The sequence below is a fragment of the Panthera tigris genome, chromosome F2, assembly GCF_018350195.1.
Source record: "Panthera tigris isolate Pti1 chromosome F2, P.tigris_Pti1_mat1.1, whole genome shotgun sequence".
In the NCBI taxonomy this organism is placed as follows: domain Eukaryota; kingdom Metazoa; phylum Chordata; class Mammalia; order Carnivora; family Felidae; genus Panthera; species Panthera tigris.
The window spans coordinates 47,065,271-47,090,310 of NC_056676.1; the positions used below are offsets into that span (position 1 = coordinate 47,065,271).

Below are 25,040 nucleotides of genomic sequence, written 5' to 3' on the forward strand. Positions count from 1 at the left end.
AAGCAGGAACATCATGTCCAGGCCTTAATGCCAAGTACGACGGTGACAGTGGAGAGCGTGGGTAGTAGGGATCACTTGCAATGTAGTCTGTGTACCAGAAAGCTGGAGACCACTCAAGGGCCCATATCTGGGGAGAGCGGATAAGTAAACAGTGGCTGATGCTTACCACAGAATTCTCTACGGCTGCTGTTAGAAATAGGCATGCCACCAGCAATGTGGTTAGAGACCCGAAGAGGTTCCTAGCTAAGGCTGCCAGATAAAATATAGGGTGCCCAGTTCAGTTTGAATTACTGGCAAACAACAGATACTTCTTCAGGATAAGTACATCCCAAATAACTGCTAGATCTGGCAAGTCTAGCCATATATGGCACAGCACAAGTTCCGGAAATAACAGCTATGCACACAGGCAAATCAACCCAACGTATTTTCTAAGCACACGTAGCAAACACCTCAATAGCTGTTGCGTTTGTGGGAGAGGATAGGGAAGAAAAATGAATACGTAAATATTTACATAAACACAGAAATAAACGAAGAGAAGGCCTCAAATGGACAAGTGGTAATAGGGAGGTGAAAATGATTAACTCAATTCTCTGCACCTAAATCCAAAAGGAAGTAAAAAAAAAAAAAAAAAAAAGTTTCCTTGCACTCTCCTGGAATCTCTCCCCTCGGTTCCCGCAACACTGCCTGGCTGATAACCAGCAGATTGTTCTACCAGACCGTCCCTACAGATGACTCTGGCACCTTCCAGCACAACTAAGCTACAGGAATGTGAGGAGGTGAGGGAGTGGATAGGTGTCCAGGGATTCAGGAGGGAAAAACACTAATAATTCTGTAAACCTCGTAAAAAATGAAACCAATAAGCAAATCTCTTAGGAACATTGCTTCACCTAGATTTGCTCTCCTAATAGCAGAACATTCTCATAGAGAAAAATATTAGTAAAAGAAGATGTGCGAGCACAAATCCTTAACTGTTGCTAAGGGGTAGCCGGAAGAGTAGGCAAAGTTTAAATCTCCTCATTGGAAAATGACATTTAAGTACATGTCATCAAGTAACTCTTACTCTCTTAAAACCTTTTTCTTTTTTAACGTGACAGCTGATTACAAGGAGAGCTTTAATACGATTGGAAACATCGAGGAGATTGCATATAACGCTGTTTCCTTCACCTGGGACGTGAATGAAGAGGCAAAGGTGAGTGAAAAAGTAGCATTGATTCATTTCTTGTGCCTTTTAAATAACGTCACCGTTCCCTGCAGATGATTCTTTCACAACAGCCTCTATAAGTAGGGAAAGATTTGTTAACTGAAGCCGGGGTAAAAAAAAAAAAAAAAAAAAAAAAAAAGGAAATGAGCTTGTTATCTTTCTCTAGAAGTTACGCACATTCAGTTACGTGCAGTTAAATTGCCTTTTGGAGGATAAAGGAGAAAAGGGAGTGTGTGTGTTTCTCTGTGGCCTCTCGTGGGATGGGCCAAGCTGCATGCCCCTCCCCAGTCCTCCAGCTCCCTGTGCTTTATTTTAGCACATGATGCTGGCAAGGCTCGTCCATAAAACCTCGTTCACCTATACTGCAGATTCCCCTAAACAGCCCTGACTACTGCCTTCTACAGAGGCAGGAAAGTGTTCAGAGCTAATGTGTCCATCGGTAAGTGACTGGGCAAGCCTTCTGGCCCCATGACTCCTTCCAGACAGAGCCTGCTTGAGGGACGGGTACAGGAAGCACGACTGGGGGTCTCTGACCTTCATTCCCTGTGGTAGAGCTGGCACCGTTGCATTGAATCCTGTCTTTAATCCTTACTGCTTCAACTTTTGGTCTTTTTTCCTGGTCCCAGCGTGGTTAGGAAAGGCAATGGTAAAATCTCCGGCGAGTTGTGCCCTGAGGGTAGATGTCCATACTGCACTGATTTGGGTAAAAAAAAAGTAAGATGCATGGCTACTCAGGTCTGTCTGCCAGACATGAGTCTCTTTGATTTTATGAAAACTACAGACTCTGCTTATGCTCACTCTTCTTTCTGTGTTGTTTAGCTTCTGATCCTTGATCCTTATTTTGCACTTAAGAGAAGGTTCCAGATGAAACCTAAGCTTGTTTTCTGCCTCAGTTATGTACCATTTAGGAGGGTGTTGGAAGACTGTCTTCAAACTAATGAAAAGATCAATGTAAACAGTTCCCTTCAATGCTTTATTGTCTTCGAGCAGGGGGAAGGCTGGGTGAGAAAGGAAGCTGGATGGGAGTTTGTGGGCATGAGTTATGTACAAGATGAATTGCTCAGTGTCTCATTTCACTCAGGTATGAAGCAATGTAAATGAAATTGGCTTTAGGCCCAAGAAAGGTGACCCAAATGGGTGAGCGGCAACGGAGTGCCAGAACAGCCTGGAGAATGTTCCGGTGGCTCAGTGCATCCAAGGGGAGGAAGTAGGCCTTGCAACAAATGGATGGGAGGTCAGGTCCCACACAGAACTGTAGGGAAAGTTTGTCTTCTATGGTTCACTCCGCCTCCATTTAAAGTTCCTTGCTCAAATCTTGTGCTTCCCGTTCATAACTCCATTCCCTTAGCAGCTACATTGCTGGGGTAGATAATGAAAAGGCCATCTGAGCAATGGCACCATGGAGTGGGGGTTGAAGTCCTCAGAGAGTCATCTGACCTCCCTGGGCCTCAGTTCCCTCCCACATACAAACAACAGCACTTTTCCAGTGGTCTCTGCTGTACCACACATTGTGCTGGGATTATGACGTGGGAAGATCCAGGGCTCAGGGAGAGGCGACAGGGAAACCAATAACCCCACAACAGTGGGAGGGGTGAGAGGCAGGCCAACTATATAGGGAGTACAGGGATCAGGAAGACAGTGGGATCCTATCAGTGACAGTGTCTTGTCAGGGGCGCCTGGGTGGCTCAGTCCGTTAAGTGTCCGACTCTCGAGACTCTTGATTGCGGCTCCGGTCATGATCTCAAGGTTCGTGAGATTGAGCCCTGCTCTGGGGTCTGCGCTGACATCACAGAGCCTGCTTGGGATTCTCTCTCTCCCTCTCTCTCTGCCCTTCTCCCCCTCACGCACGCGCGTGCGTGCACACACACACACACACACACAGTCTCTCTCTCTCTCTCGAAATAAATAAACATTAAAAAAAAAAAAAAAAGAAAGAAATTGCCTTGTCAGTGTAAAGCAAGCTATAAATGTGAACTGTGATCATAGCCCCTGTTTTCATTATCAGGCGGTCTGTGATAATGAGTGCTAGTGGGTGAATGTGTCAGTAGGGACCTTTTGAAGAACATGCCTAATCAGAGGCGATGGCTTAAATGATGGAGGCTCTGCAGTGAACTCGCAAGGTAGGTATTTTGGGGTTGAACTGACCTTTCTTTTAGCCTAGTGCAGATGATATCACTCATTTCCCATAGGTAGGAGCTCACTTTTCTTCTTGAAATGTGTGTGGTTGTGCATGTGTGTTGTTATGGGCTGACAAGTTTAAGCTCACATAGACCTTGACAAAGGGCAGTGGAGGATATTTCAGATTGCTTACTGTGGCAAAATGTTTGTTTAATATATATATTTTAGTGACTATAACTTGGTTGTTGCCGTTGTATGCAGTCTGGGTTGATCAAATAAGTAATAAAAAAAATAATAATAATTTTCCCCAAACTACTGGCAGAATTTTCAAAGAAGAACCGTAAAAGTTAAATTCACTTCATTCAGGAGGCTGAGAATATCTTATTGTTCAACCTGTGTACCCTAAGGTATTTCTTTAAAATATTACTGATTTTATAATAAGCAGATTGCAAAACAAAAAGCAAAGTTGTATGACTGTTGAGAAAATGGTTTCCATAAAGCAAGAAGTAAAAACATCCTTCCCACAGCAGAATTGTTTGTGATTTTCATGATGTGGACTTCTCAGGAGCCATTGACCTTGCCTTCAGGTTCCTATTTGTAACATCCACAGAGAAATTTTTTGTAGGTTATGAGGCCGGGGCCCCATTCAGTGTCCTACATTATTTTGGTTTATGTGGCCAGAGGACACAAAATTATGACCTCCAGCCTTTATGTGGGCCACAGAATTATATGCTGTGTTGTACCTCATGCATTTATGTACTCCTATTTCAAATTAAAAAAAAAAAATTTGCCCACATTTCATAACCAGGAGATTATAATTATTATTTTTTTTAAATCTAGACTTCTGGATTCTTTTGGATAATTAAAGATTCTGGCACCCATGAGTCTAAGCATTTGCAAGGCCACGAGTGGCTCTTAGGAGATACTGGCTGTTCTTTTTAGTAACATCCTTTTCTCTAGCCTTTTCCATTCTGGAACTTTCCCTGCCTGGTCGTTGGGGACATGTGAGTTCTTAATGCCTCAGCCACACCCTCTCAAACTATTGAATATGCAGTTTACATCTTCACTGGCTTTCAGTGTTGGGGAAGGTAGTGACACAGTGGAGGTTGCCAGCATTCCCGGGTGCCTTGGCCAGGCTTTGGCAGCCGGCCAGAGGTCGCCTTGTGTTAGCTCTGTTCAAGAGAGTTGCTGTGACCTTTTGAATGCCCACAGTGGTGGTAAATCTTGATCTTTGAATATGTTTAAAGAAAAATATCAGAAATTGGGGCGCCTGGTGGTGGTGGGGGGGCTCAGTCTGTTAACTGTCCCTACTTCAGCTCAGGTCATGATCTCACGGTTCGTGGGTTTGAGCCCCGCGTCAGGCTCTGTGCCGACAGCTCGGAGCCTGGAGCCTGCTTCAGGTTCTGTGTCTCTCTCTCTCTCTCTCTGCCCCTCCCCCCCCCCCCCAAAAAATAAATAAACATTAAACAATTTTTAAAAAATAAAAGAAAAACATCAAATCGCCTGGGTCCAAGTCTGAATACGTATCGACACATTTGATAATACCACTTCATGGTTAAAAATGAGATTTCCTTTGTGAAAGACCAGCTTTAAAGACAGCAATGTCAGAAGAGACATTACAAACATACTTTGAGTCACAGCAGCATCATTTGAGAAAACCATATGTCTTCCTACGATAACTATGTTAAAGAAGAGCTTTTATTTGGACGTTTAAGGTTCGGGGCGTTCACTAAAAAAAAAAAATAACGGCCTGGTATTTGGTAGTCTTAGCACATATGCATAATCAAGACTCGATGATAAAAAGTTTATGCATTTTTCGAAAGCACAGTTCCTACTCTTTTCTTTTGTTGCTGTCCTACCTTGCATTTCTAGTTCTCCTTTAGCACAAATAGAAGAATGGCAAGGATGTGAAACTCTAATCGTTTAATCTAACGATAGGAAAAAGTTGGGCCAGGGAAGGTGTTAAAACTATTAGTTAGAATGAGGCCTGGGGATTAGCTGCAGATTTTCGGTCTCAGTTGCAGCACGGTTCTGGCAGAACTGTCAGAGTTCTTCTACCCAGAACCGGTTTTGCTGGTTGTGCCACAGCGTCCCTCTGTGCAGTGACACAGGCAGCAGAAACAGTCTGCAATGGGACATTCTTCTCCCCTCAGGGTCTGTGCGGTCTGGAAGCTCATGTAACACGAACTGGTGTCCCTGGGTCCCTGGGAATGACTCGGTGATATCTGGGTGGGTGAGGTCCTGAGTGTCCAAGCTGTCACAGACTGGAGATTGATGGGGGTCTGAGCACAGGGTGCTAGCACCGGAGTTCGGGCAGTCAGACACTCGTCCCGGCCCCGGAACAGCTGGCTTTGTGAATTGCCCCTCCCGAGCTGAGGTTTCCTCAGCTGGCAAATGGCAGGAAGAGGTGACAGAGAATTAAGGTCCAGTCCATGTGATTCTGTTGGGAAGGTCACAGTGCTTCATTCTTTCACGTGACTCCCGTTTCCAAGGTCCTTTCACTTTTTCTTTTTTTCCCTTAGCCAAACGCTGGTACCTACAAAGTAGATCTGTTGCTCACTAATCCCCAAGATGAGGAATTCCCAGGCAAGACCCTATTGAATTATCGAAGAGCGGTGAGCTCAGTTTCCTGGCACCGAGCACTGCCTTTCTTCAGGCGATGACATCACCCCCAGAGCCGAAGGGCAGCAAACCCTAATTACAGACTCCCCTTTCTCCCAGATTTCTAAAGAGATTCTTGAAACCGGGCCCCTTGTTTTTGTCCCGTGCCGTTTTCTCTGTTCACAGTGATTTCAAGAAACCGCGATGTGCTACAAACGCCTCTCATGTGACCACAGAGAATTACGTGAGCATTAAGATGCTACTTGGTGCTCTGAGGAACAAGTTTCCTTTCTGTGTATTTTCTACCGGAACACCATAGCACTGTCTCCCCCATTTCTATGCTTCATTCTTTCTGTGGTGTATAAGCTAAGACGAAGGAGGCTTCTTTCCATGAAGCCGTTTTTAATCCCTCTGCATCCAAGCCTTTTGGAATGATCTTGATCCAGTAAAAACGTCCCTCCTCCCTTAACTACCAGCACTGCTAAATAACCAAGCAGTTAGATAAACCCACTACTACTCTGTCTCCCATCCCTGATTTTTAAAAGAATTTATTATGATTCAATAATAGGAAATTCTGTCACTCCTGGGTTACTCTTGGCTGCCTGTCACCTGTGCCTGTGTGCAGAAGCAGGGATGACCCTCCAGAGCAATGCCTACCCCGTCCCTCCCCTTCTCTGTGCTGAGTTGCAGGAAGGGGCTCTGGGGGGTCGCTAGTCTAGCTTCTACTCTGCCGTGTCAGCAGTGAATGTTCTTCCTGCATTTGGGGCTTCAGGGAGGAACTTTCCGAAAGGAAGTTGTTGCAACTTTAGAAAGGGTCAAGGACACAGATAAGCCGTATGTTTTTATCCCTGTTAAACTTTTGTGCTGAAATTGGGGGCGGGCAGGGCTGAGACCGGGTCAGGGTGGGGCAGGGAACAGAAGGGTGGTGAGACGTTATAGATCATTTTCTTGTGTATCTCAGATTCTGATTCCATTAAATATCGATTCCTACGTAGCAGGCACTGCAAGATTAGGCAAGTAGACAAGGTGGACTTTAAACATATATCCTCCAGAGTCCATGCTGTTAAACATCCCATGAGAGGGAAATCTGCATTTTTTTTTTTAGACCCAAGCATACTGTGATTTTTCTTCTCAAAGCAATTTATGGAGTACAGCTCCAGAGAAAAAGAAAACAAATGGTTGGCCCCATCTCCTTGAGGAAAGCAGTTCAATCAAGCCACCATGATTTTGTCACTCTGTCTCCTTACTGCCCACCAGCAAGATGGGTTTGCTGCTCCAACGCAGTCTCTCTCTGTCCACATCTTTGGTTGCCCTGGTACATTTTCTATTGATATTATACATATTATTGATTAGAATGAATATGGGAATGAGGACTGTTCAGCTGAGTGTGTGTGTGTGTGTGTGTATTAGCCTTACGTTAGTGATCTCATTTGCACGATTGCTAACTTTGTATTAATTAAAGATCGGTGCATGCTTTGTAATGTAACTCTGAGACATCCCAGTGTTTTCTTCACCACAGTGATATACATTTATACTCCTCACTTCTCTCCAGCTGCTTTCCTTGGTATCCCGAATTTCATTTTCATATTCATGTGCGTTATTTTTGTACACTTTTCTTTTACGCTTTTGTTTCTGTTGTGAACAGTGGTATAATGCTGTTATGAGCCGTGAAGACTATTCTTTTCTCTTTTTTGCAATGCCATGAGGGAAGCACAACATGAAAAAAAATTCAAGGCAAGAGTGATGATTATCATTAGAGAAAATAAAGTTTACAGGAGGCACACAACGGTTTTTAGCTTTATGTTTGCAACTTGAGAATAATCCAATAAACGAAAGCCCACATTTACCGATCTAGTAAATTTAAAGTAAATATTTACACATAAGCAATATTCATTTCAGAGATATGTTCCTCTAACTTTGTGGTCCCTTTGGATGCTTTAAATGAGTTGGATTTATGGAAGAGATTTCCATGTAATTTTTTAAATTGTAAGGAAATTCAGGGTGAGGGGGTACATGTTGATATTTCTTCTGAGCCCTGTTTTCCTTAATGTTTGTACCTTTTATTTATTGCATTTATATCTGATTTTGCTCTGATCCCAAGGAGATATTACATGAGAACTGAGACCCGGTTTGAGGGATAGAAACATGGATGTGCTGATAAGAGTCAGCTGGCTGGCCTGGAAAATCAAAATGGAAGTTGGGAATAAAAAGTGTCCTATATTTGTAAACCCATTCTTAAAGTAGAAAATGGAGGGGCGCCTGGGTGGTTCAATTGGTTGAGCGTCTCACTCTTGGTTTCGGCTCAGGTCATGATCCCAGGGTTGTGGGATCGAGCCCTGCACTGGGCTCCGTGCTGAGTGTAGAGCCTGCTTAGGATTCTCTCACTGTCTCCCTCTGCTTCTCCCCCAATCGCACATGTGCACTCTCTCTCACTCTCAAAATAAAAAAATAAAAGAAAATGGCGTTTGTTTAATGTCCCAGCATGGCCCTATAGCTGCCTTGGACTAAGGACGTTTGATGTGGCCTGTGTCATGAATTCCTTCACGTTGTGAGATGTGAGGAGAGCTGTCGTGGAGGGTGACTTACTCTGTTCCCATGTACTCCAGGGTGCTTCCTTTTCTTGATGCACGGGTTAACCCTTTCTCTTCCCAGTGCTGTCTTTTCTAGGTACAGCTAGCGGTCGGTAAGCTAAGCTTAGCTTTTTGCTCCATCAGCTGCTAATGGATGGGAAAGACAGCTTTTCTGTCCTCATTATCTCAATTTTAGTAGCTTAACAGACAGGCTGGTGGAAACACCAGTGCTTTGATCAGGGCCTACGTAAAAATACTAAGTTGGCGAAAATGTAAGTGTTCTCACCGCCTTGTACACTGCAAATTATCCAGTCTCTTTTTGTGGGAAATAAGGTTATGCTAATTGAAAGACTGGCTTGAAATTCACCAAATCATGGTGAATCTGTTAAATTGTCCCAAATTTATTATATCTCTCATTCCTTCTCTTTCCTTTCCAATACTTCTTTTTGGTCTAAAATAGTTCATCAGTTCTTATTGGGCCACCTCACAGCACTTAGAAAATTATGGTCTCTGTAGTCTTGACAAATCTCACCTTCTGATGGGATGCTTCTAAATGGACTGTGTTCTCTCTCTGCCACACTCTAGTGCTGGATCCCAAGGCAGAAGACAAGATAATGTAAATATTGGTTTTCAGGATGAAAAAAGAAGCCAAAGTACTGGCTAAGGATGGCCATACTCCTGATGCCCCATGGGCTCATGACCTGGCTCATTACCCCAACCCCCAACCTCCTGCCAGCAGTCTGGGGAGCTCTCTTTTTGCTTATAAGACAGTCTGGGATGAGATGAGCTTGATAGCTATTGCTGAGTAAGAAAAAGTTACATCCCAATTTTTCGTCTAAGGAGGGCCCAGTTTTAAACAAGTCATCTTGTGGAAGGTTAGAGAACGTTATAAGGCATCTTTCATGGTCTCAAAGGTATAAGGCATCTTTCGTGGTCTCAAAGGTAAAGAAAGGCTTGGGGGAGGCTCCGGGGTGGGGTCGTGAAAGGTCCAGATACACACTGCGAAGCAGGGCAAATGGCATTTTTATGTGTTTGCTGGGGTGTGGTGTGGGTGAAGGAAGTTTTAGAAGGGAAAGGTAAACATTTGCTGGAGTCTTTGGTATTGAACTTAAACAAAGCCATGCCTTTGTTCCAGTTTTATAAGGTAATGGTTGGTAGGAAAAGCTCTAAAGCTAGAGTTAATTCACATATAGAAGGAATAATCTGTGGAAGGCATCTCACTGAAGATATCAATGGCCTGATCTTTTGTTAGGTTGTGGAGTATCCATGGTTTCTGGACTGAATTCTGCTCAGGGCTCTGTAATTTCCATGCATGAATTACTGTATGTGTGCCGAGAATTAAATTACAGATTTGGATTTCATAGACCGATGGCGGTGCGTGTGTATGTGTGTGCGCGCGTGCGCTCTCATGCACACACATGCACCAAGGTTAATATTTATTCAATGATTACTACATACTGGGCACTCCGCCAGGTGCTTTATGTATATTACGCAATATTCATATCTTAAGTGGATAACACTTTTCATTTAAATAATGAAGACTTTGAAGCCCAGAGAAGTTAGCCAGCTTAATGAAAGTTGCACAGCTAACGCGGAGCAGAGCCAGAACTCCCACCTTGGGCTATCTAAAGCACGTACTCTTTCAGCACTGCCGTTTTATATTGAGGAGGATCAAGCAGGAACATATCCGACATTATTTCTGGCAAAGGGGCGGTCACTCCTTCGAAGCAGCTTGCCTCTTGCATATCATGCACTAGGCCAGGCAGTGGAAATTCACGGACAGATAAGCCAGGCAAAGTGTCTGCTCTCGGAGAACATTTTGGCCAGGCTGAGAAGTAAGACATAGCTGTAAATAAATGTAATATGAATGGAAGAGTGACAAACATTCTTATGAAAATAGAGGTAAAGTGCCAGGAAAGGTCTGGAAAGGGAGAAAATTCTTTATTTAAAAATGTCCCCAACTTTTTCCTTAAAGAAGTTAGAGGGGTGCCTGGGTGGCTAGGTCGGTTAAATATCTGACTTCTGCTCGGGTCATGATCTCAGTTAGTGAGTTCAGGCCCCACATCGGGCCCTGTACTGACAGCTCAGAGCCTGGAGGCTGCTTCGGATTCTGTGTCTCCCTCTCTCTCTGCCCCTCCCCCGCTCATGTTCTGTCTGTCTCTCTCAGGGATGAATAAACGTTAACAATTTTTTTTAAAAAAATTACAAATGAAAAGTTGAAAGAATAATACAATTATCGCCACATACCCTTCACTGGGATTGACTCCTTGTTAATACTTTGCCAGATTTCTTTTATCTTTTCTCTCTCTCTCTCTCTCTCTCTCTCTCTCTCTCTCTCTCTCACACACACACACACACACACACACACACACACACACACTTCGCTTCTAAATACTGTAGCATGTAGAGAGATCACCTTTCTGTGGGATCAGGGAAGACATGGGGAGGATTTGGCGTACGGGCTGTGTCGTAAGGGTCAGTTGTAATGTAAGCGCATGGAACTTGGAAAGAGGAGCACGTCAGGTGGAAGAACAGGATGCTCGAAGGTGTGGCGTGGAGAGCGCAAGAAGAGCAGGGCATTTGGGGCAGGAGAGCTGTTAGGAGTTGTTTGTAAAGAGGGGAGGACAGAAGTCATGGGAAAGGATGAGATTCAGACTCACCCCACTGAGGCATGTTGGGGGAACCAGACAAGAAAGGGGTGGTCAAGAAGGAGACTACAGAAGAAGGCAGAGAGGCAGGGGATGGGGCCGGGGAAGAAGGAAGAACTGGCCAGTGAAGTCAGTGCAGTAGGTCGTGGTTTCTCAAAGCCTGGCCTTCCATGTGTGTCATCCACCTCAACTTGGGTTAGATGTGCAAGTACTTGGATCTCTCACCTCGGACCTACTGATTGGAAACTCTGGGCATGGGGCCCTGTAATGCATATTTTACCCAGACCTCCTGGATGCCTACTAAATAGGAGAACCCTGGCTTATAAATTTGCTATTGAGTCCTTGAAGAAAGCAATTTCAGTCAAATTGTGAGGACAAATGCCCGATTAAAAATAGTGACATGGGGGGGCGCCTGGGTAGCTCAGTCGGTTAAGCGGCCGACTTCGGCTCAGGTCCTGATCTCGCGGGCCGTGAGTTCGAGCCCCGCGTCGGGCTCTGTGCTGACAGCTCAGAGCCTGGAGCCTGTTTCAGATTCTGTGTCGCCCTCTCTCTGACCCTCCCCCATTCATGCTTTGTCTCTCTCTGTCTCAAAAATAAATAAACGTTAAAAAAAATAAAAAATAAATAAAAATAGTGACATGGCCTTATATACTGTGAAAAATTTATATGTGCATGTGTGTACGAAATCCATGTTGAAAGACACACGTTGCATCCTCGTAAGATGAAAAGACTGCAAACAGCCCAATGGTAAAGAAATTATTACTCCTTATTTCACAGTTCTTTAAAAACGAAAAGGGCTATCTTCAAAATTTATTTAGTAAAGCAAGATGCATAACTATGTTTACTGTGGTACCATTTGTATAAAAAAGAATAATGATATGTATTGCATGGCATATTTCTAGAAGGATACACAAGAAATTATGAAAGATCCTCAAGAGACTGTTGGTTGTTTAGAGAACTATGCAGGGTGGGGGGGAGGTGTTTTCAGTTAACTCTTTTGTGCCTTTTGAATTTTGTGCCATAGCATTACAAACTCAAAGCAAGTTTTAAGTATTAAACATGAGCCAAAAGGATTCATATAACAACAAATGATCAGAAAGTTGAGTCACTGAATCTTTTCAGTCTGTATTTACATCCTTCCTCTGACCGGGAGCTCATTATTTATGAAACAGGCCACCCCACTGTGGTATAAGGTCCAAATTCTTCCTCATCCTGAGATGCTGTTTCACAAGCTGTGTTCAGGTGAGGGGCAGTAAAGGTCCTGCCTGAGAGATTTCTCTCTTGCTCTCTCCCCGTCAAAGCCTGTGACTCCACCCTTCTAGAAGTGTTGTGCAGAGAGTGATTTTCTGTTGTAAAAATCAGTTCACTTCAATTAAATATCTTTTTGCTCAAATTAATGTGAAGCCTAATTAACCTGCCTTTGAATCATTTGGCGATAGCATCTCAAGATGCCTTGAGAGAGAATCGAGGGAGGAAAGAGGGCTTGAACTGGGGGACTGGAGGGGACACAAAGAACTAGCCTTGCAGGGGGAGCAGCTGGGGGTGGGGGGCAAAATGGGCGTGGCTTTGTTGGCTGTGCCATCAAGGTGAGGAAGGGCTTGGGGTCAGAGAAAGGAGCAACCCTAGAGACCACGGTGATGAGGAAACTCCCTTAGATTTTCACAGCACTGTACAGTTTCAGACCTAATCTCATTTTATTTTTTTAAACATCTATTTATTTATTTTGAGAGCGAGAGAGAGAGAGAGAGTAGGAGCAAGCGAGCAGGGGAGGGGCAGAGAGAGAGAGGGAGAGAGAATCCCTGCTCTGACAGTGCAGTCCCCGACTCAGAGCTCGAAGTCACATACTGTGAGATCATGATGAGCGCTGAAATTGAGCTGGATGCTTAGCCAACTGAGCCACCCAGGCGCCCCAGACATAATCTCATTTTAAAGTGGCGCACTACTGAGGTAGAGATTGTTGTGCCTATTGAAAAATGAGGCAAGTGAGGCTTAGAAAGGGCAAACAATTTGTCCAAGGCCACGGGGCTGGGATTTGCATCAAGTACCTGACTCTGAACTTCCTGTACATTTTTTTCCCTCGCTGCGCTTTCCCCTCATTTGGCTTCCAGTTTCCAAGAAAGCTCTGTCTTTTTTCTTACATAACTTCACTTTTGAGTCGATCCTATTTAATCCTTGCTGCCGAGGCTCTTAGGCCCCCCACTCCACCTTTCTGCAGCCTCTGACATTCACCTTCTCTTAATGTGGGAACACCTCCTCCATCTTGGAAGAACACCTCTGCGTGGCCGTCCTGTCTGCTACCTGCTTCCCCTATTCCTGTTCATCCCACCTTCCCCCACCACACTCCCCAGCTGAGAAGCCTTCTGTCTGTCTCCAAGTCTTGGCTCACCCCAGCGATCTAGCTTTCTGCCCTTCCCTCCATTAGTCGGGCCTCTCAAAGGGATACAGGACCTCTTTACGTCTGAATCTGGTGGCCTTTGCTCAGCCTTCACTCTCCTTGTCCTCTCTGTGACTTGAATGTTGAGTGCTACGGCTGGAGTTCTGTCTGTCTTGGCCCCGATAATACATAACTTGACCTCATTAGGTGTTCATGACTTGATCACAGTGACATACACATCGTGGTTGGCCTCTTCCCTCACCAGGCGCCTTCCTTTGGGCTCCACCTTAACTTCCCCCTACACACCCTCCTCTCCCACAAGGCTTGCCTCGTTGCTCTTTTCAGAGTCAGCATCCATCTGTCTTCCAACTCGTGACACCTATACCAAATCTTCCCTGGCTGACTTGCCGATTTCTCTCCTTTTCATCAAGTCTTACAGAACTTATAGTCTGGGATAGTCAGTTTAGTATCTAATTATCTACATTTCACAATAGCAAAAACTGTAACATCTCTCTTCTTTCTTGAGGATAGAACTGTACCAAACACTCCCTTATTTCCCATAGCATACATAAATAGCATCATCCATGGCGCACACACACACACACACACACACACACACACACGTACGTACGTATGTATATTCATCCAGAGTATATAGTTGGTGCTCACTTTATGTTTGTTGATATGCAAGCAGGTAACAAATTTTGAGGATAAATCTGATCAGAGCAGCTCATTCTGCTGTATTATCTTGATGACTTCAGCTACTCAAAGCAATCTTGGCTCCTAAGAGGTTCGGCTAAAATGAAGGCAAGAGTATGGATAAAGAGGGAAATGTGTTTTTAGAAAGGTAATTTTCTCTTAATGCATTAGACAAATATTTGTTGAGTATTTATCATGGGACTGGCACTAGGATTAGAGTGACCTTGAGGCAGACAAGGGCCTCCTCTTATGGGCTTGCAACCCCGTGGAGCAGACAGGCAATTAGGCACTAAACAGAAAAACAATAAGATAAATCCAAACGATGTCAAGTACTATGAAGAAAATAGAGGAGCAGCGTTATAGAGTTTGCTTCTGGTCCTGGACTGAGGTGGGAAGAGGAGGAGGAAGATAACTCTAGACGGGGTGGTCAAGGCAGGTATTTGAAGAGTTGGCACTGGACTGAAATCTGAATGAGAAGGAGCTGGCAATGTGCGGGACAGTGTGTGGGGCAGCACTGGAGATCGAGGGCACAACAAATAGCAAAGGCTGTCAACCGGGAACAAGCTTGGTTTGTTGAAATGGAAAACGTTGAAGACTAAAAGAATATGGAAAACTATGGTAGACTCTGTGAATAAACCTAATGTGTACGTATGTATATGCAGACATACCCAGAGTATCTGTAGGAGAAAATAAAGAATTATATTATGAGATTTTAAGTAATTCCCTAAAAGTGCTATATAAATGGAAGTGTCAGAAAATCTAAATTTCTTAGGTTCTCAAGAAAATCAAAAATTCTCTCATTTTTTAAAAATGTTTATTTATTTTTGAGAGAGAGAGAGAGAGAGAGAGAGAGTGAGAGAGCAGGGGAGGGGCAGAGAGAGAGGGAGACATAGAATCCGAAGCAGGCTTCAGGCTCCAAGCTGTCAGCACAGAGCCTAACTCGGGGCTCCAACCCATGAACCATGAGATCATGACCTGAACTGAAGTCAGATGCTTAACCAACTGAGCCACCCAGGTGCCCTTATCTCATCATTCTTGAATCCCACCATGTAGCATAATACCAGGCACAGACAGAAGACACATGATAAATATTTGATAAATTAATGCCTGAAGGCAATGAATGAATGAATGCCTAAGACCGAAAGGTTATGTGTTCATATTGTCTACTTTTAGGCTGTCTTTCTGTCTTAATTTGGCATTGCCTCTGCACCCAAATACCATCATATAAAATGGAAGAAAAATGCTGATATTTAAGAAAACCACCCATATGGTCTTTAATAATTCTAAGAACCAAGAGGAAAACAGAGTGGGGAGATTGGCAAGAGCACACTTATGTATTTATATATTGTTTGTGTTTTAGAGGGAGAATGCTGATTTCTTGTTGTACGCTATGTCGCTCTAATCTGGAGGCTAATGCTTCTGCAATTTCTTGGAAAAGAGCTCTTCACGTCCCAAAATAAGGAAATAAGTAGCTGTCTTCATCTTTAATCAGAAAAATCTTAAAATGCAAAATACATTGTTTAAAGAGGAAAAGATAAATGTTTTCCATCAAATCATCGACATTATGATTTTTTAAATCCCAACTTGCGGGGCGCCTGGGTGGCTCAGTCAGTTAAGCCTCCGACTTCAGCTCAGGTCATGATCTCGCGGTCCGTGGGTTGGAGGCCGTGTCGAGCTCTGTGCTGACAGCTCAGAGCCTGGAGCCTGTTTCAGATTCTGTGTTTCCCTCTCTCTCTGACCCTCCCCCATTCATGCTCTGTCTCTCTCTGTTTCAAAAATAAAAATAAATGTTAAAAAAAAAATTAAAAAAAAAATCCCAACTTGCTTTGTAAATCAAAGATAGACCCATTTATTTTAAAAGCAAGCTCTTGAAAAAATCTTAGGGGTTAATAATCAAGTTAATGTGGTAATTCTAAACCTCATTGATTTGTATTTATTTTGAGAAATCTTACTATATGCTTAGTGCACAACTGAGAGTTATTATATTCTGGGCAAAGTCACTTGTCTTTTGTAGGAACTACAAACTGGAAATTGTAATTCACATGTAAAAAAAAAAAGGGTTTATTAAGAAATGTCAATTGTCATGAGACTGCCTCTGTTTCTGGAAAGGTCTTGGTATATTTAGAACCAATCTTTCTATCTGAATCAATTTTTGAACCAGTGACAAAATTATAATACTATCTATTATCTGCCTAGATACACTTGATTTAATTATTATTTTTCTAAAAAATAAATTACGTACTGTCAGAATTACAGGAATATTAATAGCTGAGGTTTTGAAAGCATTACATGAACGTATATAATATTCATAATTATTGGGTGACATACCCAATTGTTCATGGCATTTATATGCTCTTTACATAATCAGGGCTCCTACTGGAGTGAAAAAGAATTTTCTGTGCTTGACATTTGGATGAACGTTTGGTGGGGAGAAAGCATACCTTTTCCCTAAGTTTCTGTAGCACGCATTTGCAAACAGTACTTTGTAGATAAACTTCCAAGAAAATGGCTTTCACATTTGCCGGCTGTGCGTGGAGCTGGGACATGTTTGGGTTTGCAAGATGAAACAAATAAATGCTTATCAGTTCTCAAGCCAGGGTTTTAGTTAATGTCCTTCCATCCCTTCCCATCCCCTCCAGTCCCCAACTGCAGTTAAAGTTCAACCATTTAGGTTTTAAGTGCAGCACAGTGAGACTATGATTGATACCATGGGGCACTGAAACTGTGCTTTACTATTGGGTTCAGGCAGTCAGGCAAGAGGAGAGTGGTGCCAACTCTATTATAAAATCCCTGTTAAGATAGTTTTGGGAGCTGCCAGCTCAATGTAGCAGAGAAGGCAGAGTCTCGTGTCGTTTAGTTTGTATAGGATCAGGAGGCCATGAATCAAAAAGAGCCCATTGGACCTTTACTAAGAATCTCTCCCATTAAAAGGACCTAGTCTAAGTGTGTCCAGGTACAGTCTCGTGTGTTGTAGCTCATTTGACCTTTAAAGACCTTCTCTACCGGGTGGCTGACCGCTACAGCTCCACCAGGGAGGATTTAGTCTATTTATCGTAGTATATTGCCAGCGGATCTGTCCTACTCAAGCGGTCCTTGTAAATATACACATTCCATCAGCCCAGCTCTCTTACTTGGGACTTGGAGCTGACAAAGGCCACAATTATCATTGCATCCTGCCTGTCTGAGTGCGGTCCACTGTGTGTGATGAATGGGTTAATTCACTGACCCAAGTGTGAACCCTAATACCTTAGGAAATACACATCAGAACACTTTTCTCTTTTGGATTCTGTAGTACTAGGAAGGTTTTATGAGGGAGTAGAAAAGAACCAGTCTGTACTGAGGCCCCCCATAAGTTATAGTCACTACAGAAAGATTTCTGTATGAAATCCATGGTCAAAAATACGGACAATGGCATAGTTCCCCAGAGTGATCATTGATTTGCTGATAGAAAGCTGTGTTTTATACATTCTGGCCAAGATAAGCCTATTGTCAGTAATAACAATAACAATAGAAGAAGTCAAGTGTTCCCAGGAAAGTATACTTTTATTTGTTGGTTTGACCTAAAGATCAGCATTTGACGACGATGTTGTAGTCTTTAGAGCTCCATCATGTTGCTTCTCTCTCCCCATCTGGCCTCTGACTTCCGTGATTACAGGACTACAATTGGTGCATCTGTCCTAGTCCCTAGCACAGTCTCAGGAACATAGTAGGTATTTAAAAATATTTGTGGCACACATCAATGTTCTCTGCAGTCAGGGCATCTCCAGGAGCAGCAGACCGCATTTGCTGTCTACTTTTACCCTGAAAGTTCAGGAGGAGAGACAGGCCTGGTGTAGTCTTTCTCAGTGGTCTTTATCACTCAGTTCCCCTGAATCACTTGACATTTGAATTCTGAGTCCTTTTTCTCTACCATTACAAAATAATGATAGTCCATAGTCTCATCCCAGTGTCTGTGCGGGCTTTGCTTCACACATGTCCTCCAGGTTCAGTGCCGTGTTCTGTGTTCTCATGACCTCTGTACTTGACCACCCTGTGTTGGTTATTACTGGATTACTCCTCTGTCCTCCCCTTGGACCGTCCACTACATGAGGCAGGGGTCTGGCTTTGTTCTCTGTCCTCAATGTCTAATGCTGTGTTTGACTTACAGTGGGCTTGTGTTGATGTTTATAGGATGAATAATAAGAATGAATGAATGAATGAATGAATGAATGAATGAAAGATATCCATGGTTACATCATCTCTAGGCACTTGTTTTCATATGATGGCTGGAAAAGTGAGGGTCTGTGGCACAGTGCACAAGGTTGTTGTAATTAGCATGTCACTAAGACATTTCATCTTAGCCTTATTGTTGATGTGGTGCGTTATTGCTGTGTTTCTCGTGACCAAGTAAGAGGCTCAGAAACAAAATTAAAAAATGATCTTTGTATCGATATAGCACTAAAAATGAGATATCTGCTTGTATAAGTTACCAAAAACCTACAGGCAATAGAGCTTAAAATGAATTAGATCAATCCTGGTAGTAAAATCAAAGATTTGAATGGCCTTTAAAATGCAGCTCATGCCAGCGGCTCTTTGCTTTTGCAGGACTGTTCTTTTTGATGTTGCTGTGACACAAAAGGTCAAGGGTTTGAGAGTGAATGAAAATTTCAGTGGGACCAAATAAAACATGGGTCACATGATGCATCTATGCAATTGTTTTCAGAATATTTAATAATTTACATTTTCATCCTTCAGGGAAAGATTTTAAAAATAATTTGAAGAAAAAAGTTGAAAACCAAAGACAGTAAGTGACTTGTCTGAGGTCTCTTAGCTGGTTAATGTTGGAGCTAGAACTAAAACTTTGGGCTTTTGGGGGGAGCCTGACTGGCTCAGTCTGTGGGGCCTGCGACTCTGGATCTCGGGGTCATGAGTTTGATCCCCACATTGGGTGTAGAAATTACTAAAAAAAATTAAATAAACTTGGGCCGCCTGGGTGGCTCAGTCGGTTGAGCGTCCAACTTTGGCTCAGGTCATGATCTTGCGGTTGACGAGTTCGAGCCCCGCATTGGGCTCTGTGCTGACAGCTTAGAGCCTGGAGTCTGCTTCCGATTCTGTGTTTCCCTCTCTCTCTGCCTCTCCCCCGCTCATGCTGTCTCTCTCTGTCTGAAAAATAAAGATAAACATTAAAAAAAATTTTTTTTTAATTAAATAAACTTAAATAAAACTTAGGGGTTTTTCTACAGATAAACTTATTGATGGATTCATCACATGTTTATTGAATGCCTATTCTCCACCACACTCTACATTAGGTACGACTAATACAAAAATAGTAAGAAATGGTCTCAAGTCTCAAAATTAATAGTCAAGGAGGAAAAACAGATATATAAACAAATAACTATTTCAGTGCAGTAGTGTGCAAGGGGAAGTGTTCCCTACTTTTGTTTTTGGTTTTGTTTTATCCCACAGGTCAGAGATTTGAGAAAGTGATGTAATATTAGAAGTGACAGCTTTAATACGTTGAAGAGATAGCGGTTTACACATCTGATTTATGCATGTTTGAAAAATAGGTAAAACTTTGCTGATATGCCTAAAGGAAAGCATCAATTGTCTATTTCAAGATTTAATAGGAAAGCAACAATTTTTATATATTTAAATTATAAATTACGATATATATAATGTTTCATGTGCTCAGCATGTTCTTATTTCAGCGTATCCAAATGTTCTTCACTTGTCCTTATAAGATTGTGTAGTGTTGTGATTCCAAGTCTTAGGCTTATGCATTTTTTAATAGATCCTTTTTATGGTGACTTGTGACCTTTTCCTTTCTTTCTCCCACCCTCAGATTTTCATCACTGTGAATTGCCTGAGTACAGATTTCTCGTCCCAGAAAGGGGTGAAAGGACTTCCTTTGATGATTCAGATTGATACATACAGTTATAATAATCGTAGCAATAAGCCCATTCATAGAGCTTACTGCCAGATCAAGGTCTTCTGCGACAAAGTGAGTAAAGATCATAAAGGTATCTTTGTTATTAGGTACTACTTTTAATGACGTTTCCCCCTTGTTACCTTCTCTTGTCTGATGGTGTCAAATTAATTACCTTATCACACTGGGAGTTGTAATCTGTCATTTTCAATTCCTGTTAGATATCTAGGGAGTCATCAGTCAACTCTGTTCTTTTATTAGTCAATCAGTTTCACCACTAATTTAATGGCTGATTGATACTGCACTGTACTATCAGTTTAATTCACTTAGATAACTGAAATAATAGATTAATAGTTTTTACCGGGTATAAGCCTGTCCCAGAGCATATCAGTATAAGCTGTATTATTTTATGTGTTAAATGGGGTCTCATTTAGAGCTTTTTGGAATAGAAATGGCACCTATAAAATAAGCTTATTAGTAAACATGCACTCAGGAGGAGGTACAGTTTTTTTAGTCACTCTGAATCCCACTATAAGAGATACAACAATTAGAATAGCAAAGCTTAAAACCCTATGATTATGTGACATGAGATCCTTACAAATCCCAAATATGAGTGGGAATAAGCAACAACAGTTTTGAGACCCGTATGGTATCAGCATCACGAGGGAAAACAGTGGGGCTACTTGATAACCAAAGAACCGGTAACCTACAAAATCGCCCCCAGGTACTCACTAGAGAGTGAAGTGTGCCATCTGAGGACTGTATGTGAAACTGGGGTGGGAGCGTACAGATTCTGTAGACTCCAATTTGCTATTGCTGTTGGGTGCAAAGGGATGGAACATTGAAGTGTTTGGGGCTCTATGAACTCCAGAAAGTTATAAATTTAAGTTCCCTTCTAGGGCAAAACTCTGCACTGAGAAAAAGCTGCTAGGAGTAGAATCCAAGTTGAATTGGACTCCTCCCACTCCTCCCCCCTCCCCCCCCAAAAAAAGGTATAAAGTAAAGAGAAATTCCAAATAAAAAGGGTGAAGAGAAAGGATATGGAGTAGAAAGATCTCAGGAAATACAAGACTGTTTGTTTTTTTTTTTTATCACTTTGTGAACACATCTGAAGAGAGAGCATGAGAGCCATGAAGCTAGCAGAACTATCCAGGTCCATTCATTTCACTTAAAAGTGACCATCAGGAAAGAAAAACAGTTGAATCCCAATGGGTATCTCATGAAAATAGAGACTGAGATCGCACTGACTTCCCTGTGGACCTACCCATGAAACGGGTGAAACCTATAGCTTAATGTTCCAAAATGAGCTAAATGCAATTAAGAAACACACAGAAGTCATGAAGACCAACATAAATCACACACAAAACTCAGGCATGACATGTCTTGAGAATAGAGTGATTTGAAAAGAGTTGTGATCGAATTCAGAAATAAACAATTAAAATATTTCAGAAGTAAAGACTACACTAGAAGCAAAACAAGAGTGAATAAATATACCAGGGGATGCCTTAGGAGAAATATGCAAGTTGGAAAGAGCAAAATTTTAAAAATCAAAAGAAAGAAAAGAGAGATGAGAAAGAAAATAATAGATATAAGAGAGTGGTAAAGAAGATCCAATATACATATAATAGGCGTCTTTGAGGTAGAAAACTAAAACAATGGAACAGGGTTTCAGCGGCAGAAGCAAGATGGGTGAAAGAGTGGTGGTCGTGGCCCTGGAGGTGGTAAGAAGGATGACAAGGACCAGAAAATGAAATACGAACCTCCTGTGCCAACTAGAGTGGGGGGAAAAAGAAGAAAACAAAGGGACCTGGTGCTGCCAGCAAGCTGCCACTGGTGACCCGTCACACTCAGTGCCGGTTAAAATTACCGAAGTTAGAATTAAAGACTCTCTTCTTGTGGAGGAAGACTTCAGTAGAAATCAGGAACAAATGAAGACTTTAGAAGAAAAGCAAGAGGAGGAAAGATCAAAGGTGGATGATCTGAGGGGGACCTCAATGTTGGTAGGAATGTTGGAAGAGATCATTGATGACAGTCATGCCATCGTGTCTACATCTGTGGGCTCAGAACACTACGTCAACATTCTTTCCATTATAGACGAGGATCTGCTGGAACTAGGCTGCTCAGTCTTGCTCAACCACAAGGTGCATGCTGTCATAGGGGTGCTCATTGATGACACGGATCCCTTGGTCACAGTGATGAAGGTAGAAAAGGCTCCCCAGGAAACCTATGCTGATATTGGGGGGGGGGGGGTTGGACAACCAAATCCAGGAAATTAAGGAATCTGTGGAGCTTCCTCTCGCTCATCCTGAATATTATGAAGAGATGGGTATAAAGCCCTCAAAGGGGTCATTCTCTACGGTCCACCTGGCACAAGTAAAACCTTATTAGCCAAAGCAGTAGCAAACCAAACCTCAGCCACTTTCTTAAGAGTGGTTGGTTCTGAACTTATTCAGAAATACCTAGGTGATGGGCCCAAACTGATGCCACTGGAACAAAAACATATGACTCAAATTCCGGTGGTGAGAGAGAAATTCAAAGAACAACGTTGGAACTGTTGGACCATTTGGATGGATTTGATTCAAGGGGTGATGTGAAAGTGATCATGGCCACAAATTGAATAGAAACTTTGGATCCAGCACTTATCAGCCCAGGCCGCATTGACAGGAAAATTGAGATACCCCTGCCCGATGAAAAGACTAAACAGCGTATCTTTCAGATCCACACAAGCAGCATGACACCGGCCAATGATGTATCTCTGGACGACTTAATCATGGCTAAAGATGACCTCTCTGGGACTGACATCAAGGCAGTCTGTACAAAAGCTGGTCTGATGGCCTTGAGAGCACATAGAATGAAAGTAACAAACGAAGACCTCAAAAGTCTAAAGAAAATGTTCTTTATAAAAACCAAAAAGGCACCCCTGAGGGGTTCTATCTGTAGCTGCCACATTGGCCTTCAAGGAAATGGTGGGGAGTGTCCCAGCTCGAGGAGGGATGAGGCTGGGGAAGTTGCCCAGAGGGACCCATGTTCCAGTTGCCTTCATGTGTTGGCCACGTGCAGTGTTCTGCCCCCAATAAAGCAGGCTCCTTCTCAATAAATAAATAAGTAAACAAACAATCAAATAAATAAATTAAAAGACAGTTGAACTAAATCAATGCCAAAGATGATACATTGGGAAAACTTAAAATATAAACTATATGTATAAATAAATCTATGTATATTTAAACAGACTACCAGCACGTACTTGGGAAAACTGACGCAGGAAATCAACACCGAATTGTTAATTTATTAGACTTTAAAAATATTCTTGGGGCATATAAGTAGAATAGAATAGAATAGAATAATTAAAAAGTCACTATAAGGAAACCTTTGTCATCAAACTTTTCAATACCACTCTCAGGGACATTTAGGTAGCCTCCCCAGTAGAAGGGCCAGTAAGTCAATAGACACAGTTGTATAAATGAGAAAACAGTGGGTCAGCGGCACAGGTAACTTGTCTAAGTCACACAGCGAAAAAGTAGAGAGCTGGATGCAAATCCGGCCTGATTGCAGACCCATATTCCTTGAACTGATAAACAACCATATGCATAAAAAGCCAAAATGACAACTGAGGATTCAAAGCCTCGACAAAGAGCCAAGGTAGCCTGTTAAAAACAAAAGAGAACAAAGAAAAATCAGTACATATCTTTAATTCAGCATACTGAACATGGAAAAAGCACATCCAAACGATGTGCAACAGGGAATTTTTTTAAAGTACAAGTGGGATACCATTTAAATAATTTGAATTCCCTCACTGTATTCCAGATATTTCAAGGGAGATTGTAGAATTCCCCCCTCTGGGAATCTCCTTCTTAGAGTTGAGGAGTAAGATTAGGGACAAGGAGAAAGGAAGGGAAGGAGTAGAGACACTGGGCAGTCCAGTTACCCTTACATTAGAGCTGGAATTGACAGTGGGAAAGAGAGGCCTCAAGGATGCTCATATAATTAGTTTTGTCAACAGTGTCGATATGATAAATACTAAAACTCAAAACAAAAGAAAAATGAAGGATGAATAGTGTTGTTCACCCATGTCCTAGGACTCTAAGAAACTAGTGATATAGAGTTTCCAGGGGTAGTTTTTAGCTTACTTCTCCTGTTGTTAAGGATAAGGAAGAAATCTCAAGCAGAATGTATTAACCTTACCTGCTGGTAATTTTTCTAATAAGCTAGATATAAAATCTTCTACTGTAGTTTGGCATATATGCAGCTCTAATTTCAAAACCCAGGCAAAACTTACTCCTGGGAGATTGAAAAGAGAAAAAGTTTAATTTTTCCACTTTTCAAATGGGTGCACGAATGCAAAGGATTCATTTGAATTATCCTCTAAAGCAAAAGAGCTAAGAGCTATTCCATTTTAAAGTATGATTCCCAATCACAGTTGAGAACGCTAAACAGGTGTAATTCTGCACTATTTATAGTTCTCCGGTTTGATTTATGATTAACACACCTGTGAGATACAAATAAAGACCTTCTCTAATTTATTTTTGATATTATGATACTTCTTTGAAATACATATGTTTATGCATTAAGAAATTCAGGATCTGTGTATATATCTACCTATATCAATACCTATGTCTCTGTCTTTATATCTGTATTTAATTACTTCCATTATCTTTGCTGAAAAACAAGAATTGCATTACTGTAAACAGTAACTATGCATTGTGTAAAACTTGAGAAATGAAGCCATGTTCTTTTTTTTTTTTTTAAGATTTTTTTTCTCTTTATTAATTTTTGTTTGGAAAGATCTTGGAAGTGACGATTGTTGAAGATGATGAAAAGCTAAAGATGCCCCTACAAACTATCTTGGTACCTTGGCCAACTTTCAATCTGTTAAGGACACATTCTTAAAATAAATTCAGGGGAAACAATTTAAGTGTCAAATAAA

General features: G+C 42.1%; 1 protein-coding gene and 1 pseudogene across 4 annotated transcripts in view; both read left to right on the forward strand.

The window, feature by feature from the left end:
- GRHL2 (grainyhead like transcription factor 2) overlaps positions 1-25,040 on the forward strand; it is a 167,257-nt gene that overhangs the window by 105,466 nt on the left and 36,751 nt on the right. For all 4 annotated transcript variants that reach the window (XM_007073312.3, XM_042972700.1, XM_015535561.2 and 1 more), the window contains 2 exons: positions 1,095-1,189; positions 20,033-20,191. In XM_007073312.3, coding sequence (XP_007073374.2) covers positions 1,095-1,189; positions 20,033-20,191 — 254 coding nt within the window. The remainder of the gene's footprint in view (positions 1-1,094; positions 1,190-20,032; positions 20,192-25,040) is intronic.
- LOC102969001 lies at positions 20,763-23,225 on the forward strand (annotated as a pseudogene).